The sequence below is a fragment of the Sorex araneus genome, chromosome 1, assembly GCF_027595985.1.
Source record: "Sorex araneus isolate mSorAra2 chromosome 1, mSorAra2.pri, whole genome shotgun sequence".
Taxonomy (NCBI): Eukaryota; Metazoa; Chordata; class Mammalia; order Eulipotyphla; family Soricidae; genus Sorex; species Sorex araneus.
In genome coordinates this window covers 171,450,424-171,465,729 of record NC_073302.1, presented here as the reverse complement: position 1 = coordinate 171,465,729, position 15,306 = coordinate 171,450,424, and the positions used below count along the sequence as shown (strand labels likewise).

Genomic DNA, 15,306 nt, shown 5'->3' with positions numbered 1-15,306 from the left:
TATCCATCCTGCAGAATTTGGTATGTGGGCAGGTGGTTGTGACTATCGAAGAGATCTGAGTAGAAGTTGTGAATAATCCTCTCCATTTCCCTTCTGGAAGATGTGATAGATCCATCAGGATGTCAGAGGGCAGTCATCTTGGTCTTATAGTTGGTGAAGGACAGGCAAGCATTGCGAATACGTTACCTGGCTTTTGCTGCATCAGCCAACACTGCTGCTCTTCTCTTTGAGGTCTTCCTTTATCACGTCTCAGCATAGCTTTGTGAGCTTGGATGTTAGCTTGTGATTGCCTGAGGCTCATGCCAAACCACGTTGGTGAATGAGCTTGAGAGTTTCTGAAGACAGGTGTCTGTTTGTGGCTTTCCCACTCTCGGCATTCCTCGCACAGTCATGGAGGTGCTGAATCAGTCAATCATACTCCTTGTCAATGTTGTCAATGACGGCATCTTCCCATGTTGCTGCAACAGTGCCAAAGAGCTCCCAGTTGGTGGTCATTCTGGGAGTTCCCTTCTTAAACTTAAACTTTGCAATCCCTTTGCCCCCGCTCTGGGAAGTAGAATTTTGCACAAAGGAGATGGTGGCCCAATCCCATTTGGAATTTTTGGACAACAGCAACATGGGTCAGGCAAAACTGTCAATTGAATATGATGTGATCAATTTCCTTGCGGAACTGTCCACCAGGAGACTCCCATGTCCAATGTTTAGATTCGGTCTTCTGGAACTGTGAGTTACCATGGTTGTTCTTGGTTGACATGATGAACTCAGAGAGTCTCTCACCCTGTTCGTTCCATTTTTGGGCATGGATCCCAATGTGGAGTTATTTGGGTGAACTTCTTGGTCCTATCTTGGCATTAAAATCACCAAAAATGATCTTGTAGAGGGTGTGGTCTTCTTTATAGAACTTCTCCAGCTCCATGTAGAACTTCTCAATTTCTTCATCGTTGGTGCATAGACAATGAAGATAGAAACTGCCAGCAGTGAGTCACATCTATTCAAGCTTAATTGTTCAATTTGGATTGTTAGGCATTGGAATGAATCAATGCTCATGGCCAAGTTCATGTTGACAAGGACACCGATGCCACCGATGCTTCTATTGTCACATGTTCTGAGGAATGGTTCTTCTCCAGTGTTGAAAATAGATGCCTTCTAGTTTCAGTCAGACCAATGATGTCATACTTAATCTTCTGCACTTGCACCATCAGGTCCTCCATGGATGCTTCCGATGCCAGCATATGTGCGTTTAAAGTACAGACAGTCATTTTAGTCCTTTGTTTTGGCAGTCTAGTTCATCCCTGAGATTTTATCAGCCTCTCCTTGCTTATCCTTCTTCACTCTGCCATATTGGGGGCTCTTTCAGTGTCAGGCGAATGAGGCCCATTGTTGTTACTGTTTTTGGCATATCAAATATGCCATGGGTAGCTTGCCAGGCTCTGCCGTGTGGGCAGGGTACTCTTGGTAGCTTGCGGGCACTCCGAGAGGGATGGAGGCTTTTAGGGCGGTCTCTAATCGCCCTTACTGGTGTTCTCATGGTTCACACCATATTTGAACCCCATCAAATATGGTGTGATAATTATGGAAAATGGGTATTAAGTGTCTTGTGTGTTGCATGGCGGTAGCTGGGTAGTGGAGGTCATGGAGGTTGGCCGATGAGGTATTTATCTCGTGCCGGTAGGGTCAGTCATCTGGATGTGATCCCTGGGTCACCAGAGATTGGGGGAGGCAGACAGAGGATCTTTGTTTCTGGGTCTCGTTGAGCCTGGAGTCCAAGGTCACAAAGTTCTACTTTATCCTGTTCTGTGGGGCTTCACTCACATGTGAGGTTTGGTCCGAGTGTCCAGAAAGCAGCCTGAAGCGTGGTGGTGGCTGTTAGTGGAGGTAGTGGAAGTCAGCCCATGAGGTATTAATCTGGTGCAGGTAGGGTGGGTCATCTGGGTGTGATCCCTGGGGCATTGGATATTGGGGGAGGCAGACCGAGGTTCTCTGTTTCTGAGTCTCACTGAGACTCAGGTTCTTTTAAAGTACTTGGATAGTTTTGATTTTTCTAGAAAATTGTTATTAATTAGTTGAATAGCTTCTTTTTAAACATTTTCCAACTATTTAATCCTAACAAGTCTCACAATGGAGACGTTACTGATGCCTGCTTGAGCAAATTGATGAACAAAGGGACAACAGTGCAACAGTTTGATTTAATCCTAAAAGAATAAAATCTACATCTTAAAATTAACTACATCATTCTGCCTCCTTTGTTATTGTTGTGATGGTCACTAAGTTGCACCATGGTTAATGATGCTCACATAGATGTTTGCAGTAAATTATTAATCACAACATTTGTTGCTACTCAGGGGGTTGGTAATGGAAATATCCTTGGGATTGCACTTGACAAGTGGGGTTGTGCCAGGGATCAAACTTGAGCCTGAAAGCACACTCCACTCACTCCTGAGTCTCCCCTAAAATATTTTACAGTATAGTTTTCTCTATAATTCAACCAGACTTTTTCCTCTTCATTATTTATGTCAAAGTCTTAACAAAAATTCAAATATCATATAAGATTGTACAGTTCTTAGGAAATGTTTTGGCTTAGTTTTTTTGATAACAAAGATAATTGGTTATTATAAAAGAAACTTAACAAGCTTTCTAGAGACTGAAAACATTTTCCTTAGTGTTGAATATTTTAGAGGTATAATTAATGTGGATTGACATATCAAAATACATACCTGAATATATTTTGAAAAATAAGAGCTTTGGAGCTGGAGAGATAGCACAGCGGGTAGGGCGTTTGCCTTGCACGCGGCCGACCCGGGTTCAAATCCCAGCATCCCATATGGTCCCCTGAGCACGGCCAGGGGTAATTCCTGAGTGCGGAGCCAGGAGTAACCCCTGTGCATCGCCAGGTGTGACCCAAAAAGCAAAAAAAAAGAAAAGAAAAAGAAAAAGAGAGCTTTATTTAGGGAAATGTAAGGAGGGAGAGACAGAGTAACATGCTCAAGAGAACATGAACTTCTCCATAATGTAGAGTATCTTGAGAATGAGTTACTCTTTCTCAAAGTGTTCTGAAGCCACAACAGTGTTTGGTCAGTTCTTAGAAGAATTGGGTGGCCAGTGTGTCCAGTGTAAAGGAGAAAGGGTGGGAGGTGGGGTTAGATGTTGTTGGACTCAATTGTGATGGTCTATGAACCAGCATTGTCACAGGTCATAAAGATCTCAATTTGAAATTATTATAGTAATAGAATTTTAGGGAATTAGAATCAAATAAATTCCTTAGTACAGTATCTGATGTAAGCAATTGCCATCGCTGTCATAAAATAGACAAGCACTTTTAAAAAAAAAATTCTTTGGGCACCCTGGTGGTGTATGTGATACACTGGATCATTAAGCAGTAAAACTGTCATTGACAGTATTGTAGATCAAGAATGTAAAAAAAAAAGTGGGCAAAAGAATGAAAAGCATCCTTTTCAACTTTTTTGGATTTTTTTTTTTAGGGGAGGGGCACACCGTGGGGTGCTCAGAACTTACCCTTGAGTCTGAGCTTAAGGATGACTCCTGGTGGGCTTGGGGGACCACATGGAGGCTGGGGTTGGCAGTGAGCAAGGCAAGTGCCCTGTTGGCTGTACTATTGTCCCACTGCCACTTCCAACTATTTGGCATAAAAATGGGAGTTCAAAAAAGTGAATTGTTTCTTTCTGGGGCAACAACCGAATTACAATCACTTAAACCATGAAGACTTATTTCTGTAGTTGAAAAGGACATTGAAGTTGCTGCACTGCAGGTGTTGATGCTGACAGATATGAAAGAACTACCTCAATATTTTGGCTGAGTTTCTTGACGATGGCAGTGATGGTGTGAATATGGTTCTCCAAAAGCTTCCTGGCGAGTGATTCCTCTGCTTTATAGCCTTTGGTCCCTTGAAGACAGGCAGAGAGCTCCTCCTTAATGTGGAAGGCTTGTTCAAGGAGGAAAGTGATTGTGCGCTCCTGGTTGTTGAGTCTGCTGTGAAAGTGACTTCTGTCATTGTTTTGAATATCAGGAAGGAAATGTTCATCCCTGGTCAAGAACAGAAACACATCAAAGCATTATGAGAATGGGCTGAGTCAGAACTTGCGTCCTCCTGTATTCTCTGTGAGGTCTGAGGGTGTAAGTTCTCTTTTCTTTGGAGAGGGGGAGCATCAGACATACCTAGCGGTACTCAAGGACTACTTTGGGCCTTGCTTGGAGGACCATGTGGTGTTGGGGATTGAATCGGAGACTCTAGTATATAAAGCATGTGTTCTAGCCCTGTGCATCCCCCCTCTGTCCACTCACCTTTTATTGGGTAGAAGCTTGACTCTTGTTTTACCTGAGAAGCTGGTCTGACTTATGCCTGATCATGTCCCAGTCATTTTTCATGTTCTCGAAGCAAAAATTGTTCTATAAATTTTACCTATTTTTCTTTATTCTTTACTTATTTTGGTTTGTTTGATTTTTTTGTTGTTGTTTTTGTTTTTGGTCCACACCCAGTGGTTCTCATGGCTTATTCCTGGCTCTGCACTCATGGATTACTCCTGGCAGTCATGGGAGAATCCGATGGGGTGCAGGGGATCAAGACTGGGTTGGCCACATGCAAAGCAAACACCCTATTCACTGTACTGTTGTTCTGGTTCTATTTCACTCACTTTTTAAGCAAGTCAAGTAAGGTAGGTTATGGACCCACATAGATTTACTAGCTGATAATTCTGAATTGAAGGGAGGATTGCCTTCTCAGAGCTTGATAGTAGCTCAAAGGCAAAGCTGTGTAAGAGTCAGAGGTTTAAGGAAAAGTTAAATGAGCAAATTAGAAAAGAAAAAAAGGCAAGGGCTATTTAGTATGAGGCAAAGGATTATGTAAAGCCTGGATAGCCCCCACTGGCATTAGTATACTATTCTTCACCTTATTGGTTGACTTTTCTTGTATATTTAATTTACTCTCCTTACTTCTTTTGACTAAATCTCTGAAGTCCTACCCATCATTTACTTTGGACAATTCCTTAGAAGCAAGCCAAGTACAGCCTACCCTCAAGAGGAAAGGATTCGAGTCCACTTCTTGAAAAGTGAGTCAGGAAACTATTGGGGGGCATTTAAAAACCACCACACAGTCATAGCATCCAACTGGCTTCTGTCTCGTCATACTTTTCTGTGGTCAAGAAAGTACTTTGTGACAAGAAAATACGGAATTGCTTTGAGTTGGGGCTCCAGGGTCTGGGGAATGCTGAAAAGTTTGTGGGTTCAAAGGAGAGATGATAAAACCATGGCAAACACTGCCACTCCAGCTGCCTTGCTCCAGGTTCCTGGGAGTCCCTGCAGAGCCGTCAGGAGAGAATGTTTAGGTACATCATGCCTTTGCTCTCATGTGTTTCAGAGGACCCACTCAGTTTCTGCCTGAGTGGAAAGAGGATATTATTAGCAACAGAGAAGTTTGAAGTCAAGTCAACTTGTTAGCTAAGTAAAATCTGTCCTCCAATAGGGCTGGAGCTGTTGTAGAGTGATACATGCAGCTGACCCAGGTTCAATTCTCGTTGCCCTGTATGATCCCCCACGTTCCACCAGGAGTGATTCCTGAGTGAAGAGCCAAGAGCAAGCCCTAAGCACTGTCATGTGTGCCCCCACCCCAAATAAACCAGAAAAGAAAATCTTCCCTGAGGAAGAGTTCCAGGGTTCAGGAAGGTTCCCATTAAATTATTGAACTACCACAACAAGTGGCTTCCTATTGAGGCTATCTGGGGAGGTCAGGAAGCTTCCCTCTGGATAATCTGACTCCTTCCTTTGACCACTTCTTCAGACACCATACCTTTCTATAACCACAAGGAAACCACAGATGAGTTGGTTGGGATTGAGGGAGAGAACATACCTTGACCTGATCATTCATTTCACTGTAACATGATTGCCATGAAATTACTACCAAATCTCCTTCTCCCATCATGCATCAGGCAACATAACAGTTTCCAAAATACCATGCAGAAAAGGGGGTAAGTCTAATTGGTGAGAAAGCTTCGTCTAAGGGGACTACTATCCTTGTAAAAGTCCTCCTTCCTCACCATCCTCTCTTCTCCTTAAAACCTTGCAGGACGAAGAGAGAGAAAATGAAAAGAACTGGAAAATCCATGGGGAAGTGGTGATTATATTAAACTGGGGAGTGTGCCATACGGTCTCTGCATGCTGCTTGGTTGACTAGTCAGGAAGAACGTCCTTCCCTATTCTCTGGAAGCACTCTGAGTGGGCAGCCCTTTACTTTATCCTTCTCATGAATTGACGGCATGAAGAGGAGTTACTACTTTCTGGGGCAGCACCAACCCAGTTCGTGTGTCAGTATAAAGATTTACTATGTTTGCTCTATCTCACAGTAAGATTGGAGAACCTTCCCAGGTTCTGAATGACCTAAGTGGGAGAGGAAGTATTGACTGCTCTTGCATTACAGCGTCTCTTTTTTCCTTCCTGCCATATTCTCTCACCTTCATTGCCAGGGTGTGGATCCCAGAGCGTAATACAATTATCTTCTGTTCTCTTGCCTATTTCTCAAATCCTGTTTACTGCACAACCAAATCATTTGGTTGCTTTGACCTGGGGCAACAGCTATCTCAGCCTGGCAGTAGGAGGGTGAGATGGGGAAGAATGCCCATGGTCATTATTCTTTTGCTTCTCCCCCTCTGATGTTAGGGTAAATTCTGTTCCCCTGGAATTTCAAACTGTGGTCTAAGTGTTCTCACATATAACATCAGGCAGAGCAAGGAGCTTTGCTGGTTTGAAGTTGACACAGCAGTCACCAATGATTGGGAACAATTGACTTTAGATATGTCAATATTCAGGCATCTGAGACTTGGGTGTCAGACACTGCTTCTACACTGAAACACTGTAGCACTGTCATCCCGTTGTTCATTGATTGCTCGAGCGGGCACCAGTAACGTCTTCATTGTGAGACTTGTTACTGTTTTTGGCATATCAAATACGCCACGGGTACCTTGCCAGGCTCTGCCATGCGGGCGGGATATTCTCAGTAGCTTGCTGGGCTCTCCAAGAGGGGCGGAGGAATCAAACCCGGGTTGGCTGCATGCAAGGCAAATGCCCTATCCACTGTTCTATTGCTCCAGTCCACTTCTACACTATTCTAAGATAATGACAGGAGAAGTGTAGGATGGAAGTGCCTAACTGTTTAGGTGCTCACTCAAATCCTGTCTCCTGTGCTCACCGGAGTTGACAAAATTTCCCTGAAGCCAGGGTCTAGCTGAAATCTCCAAGACAAAAGAACTCACAGCTCAGGATCTCAAGATATTTCAGCTCTTTTCAAAAACCAGCTAGACAAGAAATGATCTGCTATATTATAGTTTGATATAAGATATAAATACTAAATATAAGAAAATATATATGCAATAAAGAAAAAACGTTTAAAAGCTTGTAAACACATAAAAGAGAAGAAAGTTTTACCCAAACAACCTCTCCAAACTAGAAAATAAAAAAGTAAAACTAGTAGAAATATTAGTCATGAAAAACTTAATGTTCCCCCCTACCCCTAATTTTTAATGGGATAAAGTAGGACAGAACAAAGAGCTGAAGAATGAGTTTGACTTGGAAATCCAATAGCGAAAATTTGTCAGAGAGAGCAATGGTAGTACAAGGAAGAGAGGGAACCGTCAGAGGGTGAAGCTCTGTGGTCCTCTTTTTTTTTATTTATTCTTTTATTGAATCACCATGTGGAAAGTTACAAAGCATTCAGGTTTAAGTCTCAGTTATACAATGCTCGAACACCCATCCCTTCACCAGTGCACATATTCCACCACCAAGAATCTCTGTGGTCCTCTTAAGATGGTGCTCAGCGCGCTCCTATTCTCACCTCTTCCCACAGACACAACAAACCTGCTTTTGTGTCAGAAGATGCCTTTGAAAAACAACAGAGACTGAGTCAGTGTCTCCATAAGGAAAAGTGAAAGACACTGAGGATAAGAAATCCTGGGACTCTATTTTGCCTGGATTGCTATTGGGACACTGCCACCGGAGGTTGAGAAACATGGAGGGAGTTTGGGGGCGGGGGTGGGGTGGGGGAGAAGGGCTTCCTCCCACACCGAGGAGGTCTGTGTATGGGTGGAGTCTCTTCTGCAGGTGTGGAGAACAGATGGGCTTTTCTTTGGAGAATAATAGGGTTCTAGGAAGCAGAGAGTGCAAGGGGGGGGGGTTGACTAATGAATGAGGCGCAGACCTAGTCACATTAACTTGTGTTTGATGTAAGTAACTCCCTGTGTGAGTGCAAGAAGGAGGGCAGTTTCTCTGTCAAAGACTGCTAGACTGCTTTGAACACTAACATATGAAGGAAGCAAAATAAGGAGTCAGAGTTGGAGGCCAAATCATCCTGCCCTCGGGGCTGTGGGGACTTCCAGTTTGGTCCTGTGACCACCACAGTATTTGTGGAACTTGCTGGCAGCAGGCAATAACTATAGTTCCTTCCCGGGGTTTTCTCACAGCCATCTCCTGCATTTATACAAACACTCACTTTTTCTCACTGCCTGGGCTCCAAGGGCTACTAGGCATCCTGCCTGCTATGAAGACCGCGATCACCCATATTACCCGCCTCCTATATTACCCGCCTCCTCCCATCAGTCGCTCTGCTCTTCCCAAAGCTCTGGGGAGAACTACTTTGTAGAACCTGCTGAGAACAAGGCTGCAGCTGAGAATGCTTGGAAAGCTCTGTGGGGGGCTCCACCCTGGGTGGACAGAGATTGCTCATCTCTTGTCTGCCCCAGCAGCTGCAGACACCCTCCCCCAGTCTACCACAGCTAACTCCTTATTTTCCATCGTCTCACCTTCTGTCTACTGTCTGTATTCTCAGGTCATCACCATTCCAAGGTGGCTCTTGAGATCCTGATTAGTGATTATGCTTCAGCCTGCTCAACACACGAGGAAAATATACAAGGTCTATCTATACCAGGAAACCTTCAATTCTAATGCAAAGCCATTACTTCAGGCCTGGGAAGAAGTGTTAAGTCTAATTTATTTAGTTCTTATTTTATATTTTTTATGGGGGAGAGGGAATAGGAGGCACTTCCTGCAGTGCTCAGAGTTTATTCCTGACTTTGTGCTCAGAGATCACTCCTGGTGGTGCTCAGAGGGCAGTACGTGGTGCTGGGAATCAAACTCAGCTCAACCACATGGAAGGCAAGAGCTTTAAATGATTGTACTTGCTCTCTCTTTCTCTCTCTCAATCTCTCTCTCTCTCTCTCTCTCTCTCTCTCTCTCTGGCTCTATTTCATCACATTTATAGAAATAAACACAAAGTACCAAACCCAAAGAGAGGAGGATAAAGGAAGTCAAATCAATTGATGGATCAGAACAAAAATTTTGGGAAAGTTTGAACACAACAGAATTAAGTAAACTACATGAATAAAACTTCAAAGTAATATAATTATGCTCACTGAAATGAGCAGAACAATGAACAAAATCAGAACCACAGCACAGAGAAAATCTGAGAAAGCTTCAAACAGAAATCACAGAGCTAAAGCACACAGTAGTTTAACTAAAAATATAGAGGGGGATGCACAGGAGACTAGATGAAGTAGAATAGAGAATAAAGAAAGCAGCCCCGAAGACCACACAAGAAAAAGTACTTTAAAATAATGAAGATAATGAGACAAATGAGGCAATAAAGATGGGTAAAATTCACAATGTAGGGATTCTAGATAAAGAAGGGAAAAAAGGGCAGAAATTTGGGGGGAATAAATAGTACTCAAAAATTTTCCTATGTAGGGAAGAAAACACATACCACATCCAGAAACCCCACAGAATTTTAAACCAAATAAACCAGATAGATGCACTTCAGGAGACATTAAAGTTACAATGGCAGAACTGGGAGCCACGGCACGAGAAACAGACCCTCCGCGCCTATTGACTGTGATCCCGAGGTCTCCTAACCCATTTTGGCACCAGAGCGGATTCTTGCAGCCATGCATTTTGACTGTGAACTGAGCTACAACCTTGTGCAGCCCGGGGAGGGTTTTTTCCCTCTCCACCCCATTTTTCTGAGCGAAAATGGCGGCAGCGGCAGCGCCCACGTGGTGAGAGCCACCCTCTAAGACCCCTCACCCTGGAGGTAGGACTTTCTTTAGTGACGTAGCCCGTAGGTGGCCCTGGGAGGGGCGCGTTCCCGGCGCACCTTCCGCCCAGAGACCCATTTTGGCACCAGAGCAGATTCTTGCAAACATCCATTTTGACTGTGAACTGAGCTAAAATATTAGAAACCCAAAACTGCTATTGCGGCCGCGCAGACTTAGTCTTCACTCTTAGCAATGAAGAGAAATTATTAGATGATGCCTATTCAGCAGGCCTGATTGTTGGGGAAAATTTCCAATCAATAATAGTGAGTTCTGTATGGAAATATGGAATGTACTCAATATATATAGAGAATAATGGGAATATCATTAGCTACTTAGGTGGGGGGTGGGGTGGGAGGGGGGTGTATTGGGGTTCTTGGTGGTGGAACGGGTGCACTGGTGAAGGGATGGTGGATTAATCAGTATTTGACTGTGACTTAAACCTGAAAGCTTTGTATTTTTTTTCTTTTTTTCACGGTGGTTCAATAGAATATTTCTTAAAAAAAAATGAAGTTACAATGGCAAAAAATAAGAAAGAATCTTAGGGAAGGGGATATGGCTCAGTGTGAGGCCACTCGTTCAATCCCCAATGTGTGTGTGTGTGTGTGTGTATGTGTGTGTAAGAGAGAGAGAGAAAGAGAGAAAGAGAGGGAGAGAGAGGGAGGGAGGGAGAGAGAGGGAGAGAGAGGGAGAGAATGAGAGACAGAGAAATGAGAAAGAGAGAGGAGAAAGAACAGAATACGAGGAGAGACAAAGACAGGGAAACAGAGAGAGTGAGTGAGAGGGAGAGAGAAGGGGGAGTGAGAGAGAGAGAATGTTAGAAGTAGCTGGATAAAAGCAGTTAGTCACATAAATGGAAACTTACAGGCCAGAAAGAAAAGACCTGCAGTATTCAAAGGGCTGGAAAGACCCCTAACAGACCACACGTTCTATTATCTAATTCAGAATAGAAATTGTGAAAAGCAGGCAGAGAGAGAAGTTCCTGGATTATGGACAGAGGATCAGGTGCAGGGTAGAAAGGGTGGGGGGAGGTCTCTTCAACAAGATTCCAGATAAAGATGAAGTTTCCTCCCTTCTATTCTTTAAATTCTTTGAACAGAGCAGGGGGTGGTGGTGGCTGAGCCCTTTATTCTGTTTGAGCAGATGAAGCCGGTGGGATGTTGAGATGATTGTTATCATCTTCTGGGTCTTCTGGGTCATCCTGGTTACCAGGCACCACGAAGGCCCCTCTCTGACATTTCATACTGGCATTTACACCCTTTGTTGTTCCTGGAGCTTCTAGGAACAACCACTGAGCACAGAGGCAGGAGGAAGCCCTGACCACAGCTAGGTGTGGCCCGTAAAGAGACAAACCAGTGCAAATGGTCTATCTCAGGGCTGGTACAGCCATCAACAGCCAAGATCCAGAGACTATAAAACAAAGCTCCCAGAAGCGCACAGCCGAGAACTGTCTAATTCTCCCTCTCGGAGAACCCAGCAAGCTACCGAAAGTATCCTGCCTATGCAGCAGAGCCTGGCAAGCTCCCCGTGGCGTATTCGATACGCCAAAAAGAGTAACAATGATGGGTCTCATTCCCCTGACCCTGAAAGAGCCTCCAATGTGGCACCGTTGGGAGGGACAGTAAAGAGAGGCTGCTAAAATCTTAGGGCTAGGACGAATGGAGATGTTACTGGCGCACACTCGAGCAAATTGATGATCAACGAGATGACAGTGACTTACTATCCTGAGGGCCATATTCCTAAGTGCATTCTACTACTCCTCTCAGTCCCTGTCATTAGGAATATCAAAATCTACAAAGTGCTACAGAGATGTCTTAGACCCCGTGCCAGACTGTCTCTTTTGGGGCAACCCGAAGAGGGGGCGGGTGAGTTCCTCACCCTGTCCCAACAGAAAAATTTCTGGATCATTTTTAGTGGATTATTTTTAACAAGCAATACAAAATAAATTATTTAGGTCTACCTTTGGGGCCAGGGTTTGGGGGTCAGGATAGAAACATTTGAAATATGGTGGTGGGCAGGTGTAATGGTGGTGGGATTGGCGTTGGAATATTAAATGTAACAAATTATTGTGAACAACTTTATAAAAATATAATAAAGTAAAATAATTTTAATAGCAAATTAACATTTACCAATATTTTAAAATGTAAATGTTTTTAAAAGGAACTAATTCTAAATATTTATTTAGAATAATAAAATTAAGGAATAAAGACAGTCTCAACAAATATATTTTAAAGGAAGATTGATTTAGACAGATGTAAGACTAATAAATAGAAATAGAAAATGCAAATAAATATTAGTGACACTATTCCAGAGGAAGGCATAAAATTGTTTGAAACTATTTTACTAGAGCTCATAAGAATTTTGAAAATAGCCTTAAAAATATGAAAATTCTCCATTAGCAAAGAAAAAATTTGGCATAGTTTTAGTTTTTACACTGTCAACTTTTAATTTTTTATTTTATTTTATTTTATTTTTTGCTTTTTGGGTCACATCCGGCGATGCACAGGGGTTACTTGTGGCTCATGCACTCAGGAATTACCCTGGTGGTGCTCAGGGGACCATATGGGATGCTGGGAATCGAACCTGGATTGGCCACATGCAAGGCAAACACCCTACCCGCTGTGCTATTGCTCCAGCTCCTATTTTTATATTACATTTCAAATTGGGTAATATTCCTTAGTGATGTGTCATATAGCAAATTAGGTAATTTATAATTAAATATTAAATTTTATACTAAAATATAAAATTAATTATAATCACTTTAGAAATATCTTGGATATTCTTCTACTTTCTGCTTGCAAAGTGGCCTTGTTGGATTTTTTGCAAAGCAGCCTTCAAATCTGGGTGTGTACCCCACCTCCCCCAAAAAAGCAAAAATTGAAACACGAGAAATATGGAGGGGCGAGGAGGTTGCAGGCTAAGGTCATGAAAGCTCTGTGTGCACTCACTCTGGAGATGCACTGGCTCCTGTCAAGACTGTGTATACAGAGAGCACGCGGAGGCAGATGGCTGGTGGGACAGGGCTCCGCCTCTGCTCAGATGTCACGCTGGTCTGCCCTCGTGCCTTTTGCTGCTCTTTCACGCATTGCAGAAGCCCTGGAGCCCTTGGCACTACATGAATGTATGTGTCTGTCACCAGAGAGACAGGGGCATATAAATTCCAGACTGTAGTTATTTCCTTATAGTTTATATTTTATTTTTGAAATTATTTTGATTTAATCGGAGTGTTCCCTTTTGGAAATTCTGTTGATAACTATAATTTACTTTTAATTGGGGTGTTACAGTTATTGCTTATTAATGATGCTTAATGAAGCATCAAGTAAGATTTGTTTCTATTTACATGAACATGGAACATTTTATCGCTCCCTTCAACCCCCGTCGCCAATTTCTATTGCCATAAGCAGTCTCATGCTTTCTGATGGCCAATTCTGAGTTGGAAACTGGAAGAACACATTTAACATTTTTAATCTTCTAAAAGAGATTCCCAAAGGCACCACTATTCAAATAATCAGATTGCTCAAAAAAGGCAAAATTGTGGACTTTCTCTAGCAGCAAGAGATGGGCAGTCTGATTATTGCAGTAAAAAAATATACACTGCTTTATTAGTACATTGTATCAGTGATAAATAGATCACTGTAAAATTAACGTATATCTACATTAAATTTATATTTACATTAAAGGCATAGTTGAAAATCCAGACTAGTCCTGGTCGAGTTACTAACCTCTGGAGGAAAAACACAGACCCTCTTCAGGGAGAGATTTGGACTTTACAAAATCATTGATAATGGAGCCGACAACTTGAACAGATTTCCCACAAACTCTGAGTTCTGTTTCTCTGCAGTTTGGTGTGACTTATACCAGCTGTGCTGTTGCTGGCAGATGCCTTGGTACATGGAGCCTCTCACTTCTCTGTCTGTTCTGTTCTTGTGACTAGAGGACTAAATTTACTTGGGGGATTTCTGATAACCATTCTGGCAACCTGTAATACTCAGGATAAAAAAAAAATAGGCCCCCTGAACTTAAGCCCTTTTCTAGAACACAAGAGGCCATGATTAGAGAGAAATTTCATTTTTGAGATCTATTACATGACTAATTGCATTCGAAAAATGGGAAGTGAATTTTATTATTGTTATTTTTTGAGAATATTTTGATGCTTCACAAAAAGAATCTGAAACTGTGCGGGAAGGAATAATGAAGCTGAAAATACATTTTCTAAAGTTTTATTTTAGGTGTTTTTTTTCTGGCAAGCAGATTTTGGTGTCAAGAGAAGCCTCAGTTAATGATTTTTTTGTTTGTTTTTATTGGAGGCCACAGTCACTGGTGCTCAGGGTTTAACACCTGGCTCTGTGCTCAGGGATCACTCCTTGCTGTGCTCAGAGATAGAACTGGGGTTGGCTGCATGCAAGCAAGTGCTTTGTACCTCATAGTTTCTCGTACACGCTCATGGCTGGTTTCTGTGGAGAGCTAATTGCTCTTGTGGGGTAAGGGAGGCGAGTCACGTTTCTGGGAGTGCAGCCCAGGGAGACTCGGCTCAGGACTGCAGAGCTGGGCCAGCAGGGCGTCAGCATGGAGGAGGCTGGCAAGAGAGAGCTCAAGTAGCTGGAAATGAGACTGTGTGTGGAATTTTGACAGTGAAAAGTCATGGATCCTATGAGCCACATGTTCAATAAAATTACAGGATGAATGATGTGCCAGGCACAGGTGGATTTCTCTGGGAGTGCTATGTTTGGGAAGCGTTTCTAAGATCCTGCATGCACAAGCGTGCTGTGGATGGATGCTAGGTTACACAGACATAGAAAGGAATGAAAACTGTAGCCAGAAAACAATTTGTGACCATTGGCATTCTGGGACCATTTTGTTAAAACTCTTGAGCTACTGTCCCATATTTCCTTGCTTGTGCTGTCTCTGTCTCTGTCTCTATCTCTGTGTCTGTCTTTGTCTGTGTTGTGTATATGCTATTTGTGTGACTTCCTGGTGAGAGCACTGCGCTTGCTGGTTCAGGCCTGCTTCTGTCACCTCCCTTCACGTGTCTAAGGTAGCTCTGGAAGAAACTCCTTGTCTGTATATGGAGATGAGGCAGGTGTTGGATGATGCATCTCAAAGCCAAGGGCTGGCAGGGATTGCCAGCTGTGATGGAAGAACAGAGGCAAGGAACAGACTATTCGTCACAGTCCTCAGTAGGATTCATCCCTGCTCATTCTGAAACCAGATATTTCGGCTG

General features: G+C 43.0%; 1 protein-coding gene across 1 annotated transcript in view; it reads right to left on the bottom strand.

The window, feature by feature from the left end:
• The window catches only part of FAM81B (family with sequence similarity 81 member B), an 80,955-nt gene that overhangs the window by 45,352 nt on the left and 20,297 nt on the right, over positions 1-15,306 (bottom strand). The window contains exon 4 of the mRNA XM_055126650.1: positions 3,798-4,041. Coding sequence (XP_054982625.1) covers positions 3,798-4,041 — 244 coding nt within the window. The remainder of the gene's footprint in view (positions 1-3,797; positions 4,042-15,306) is intronic.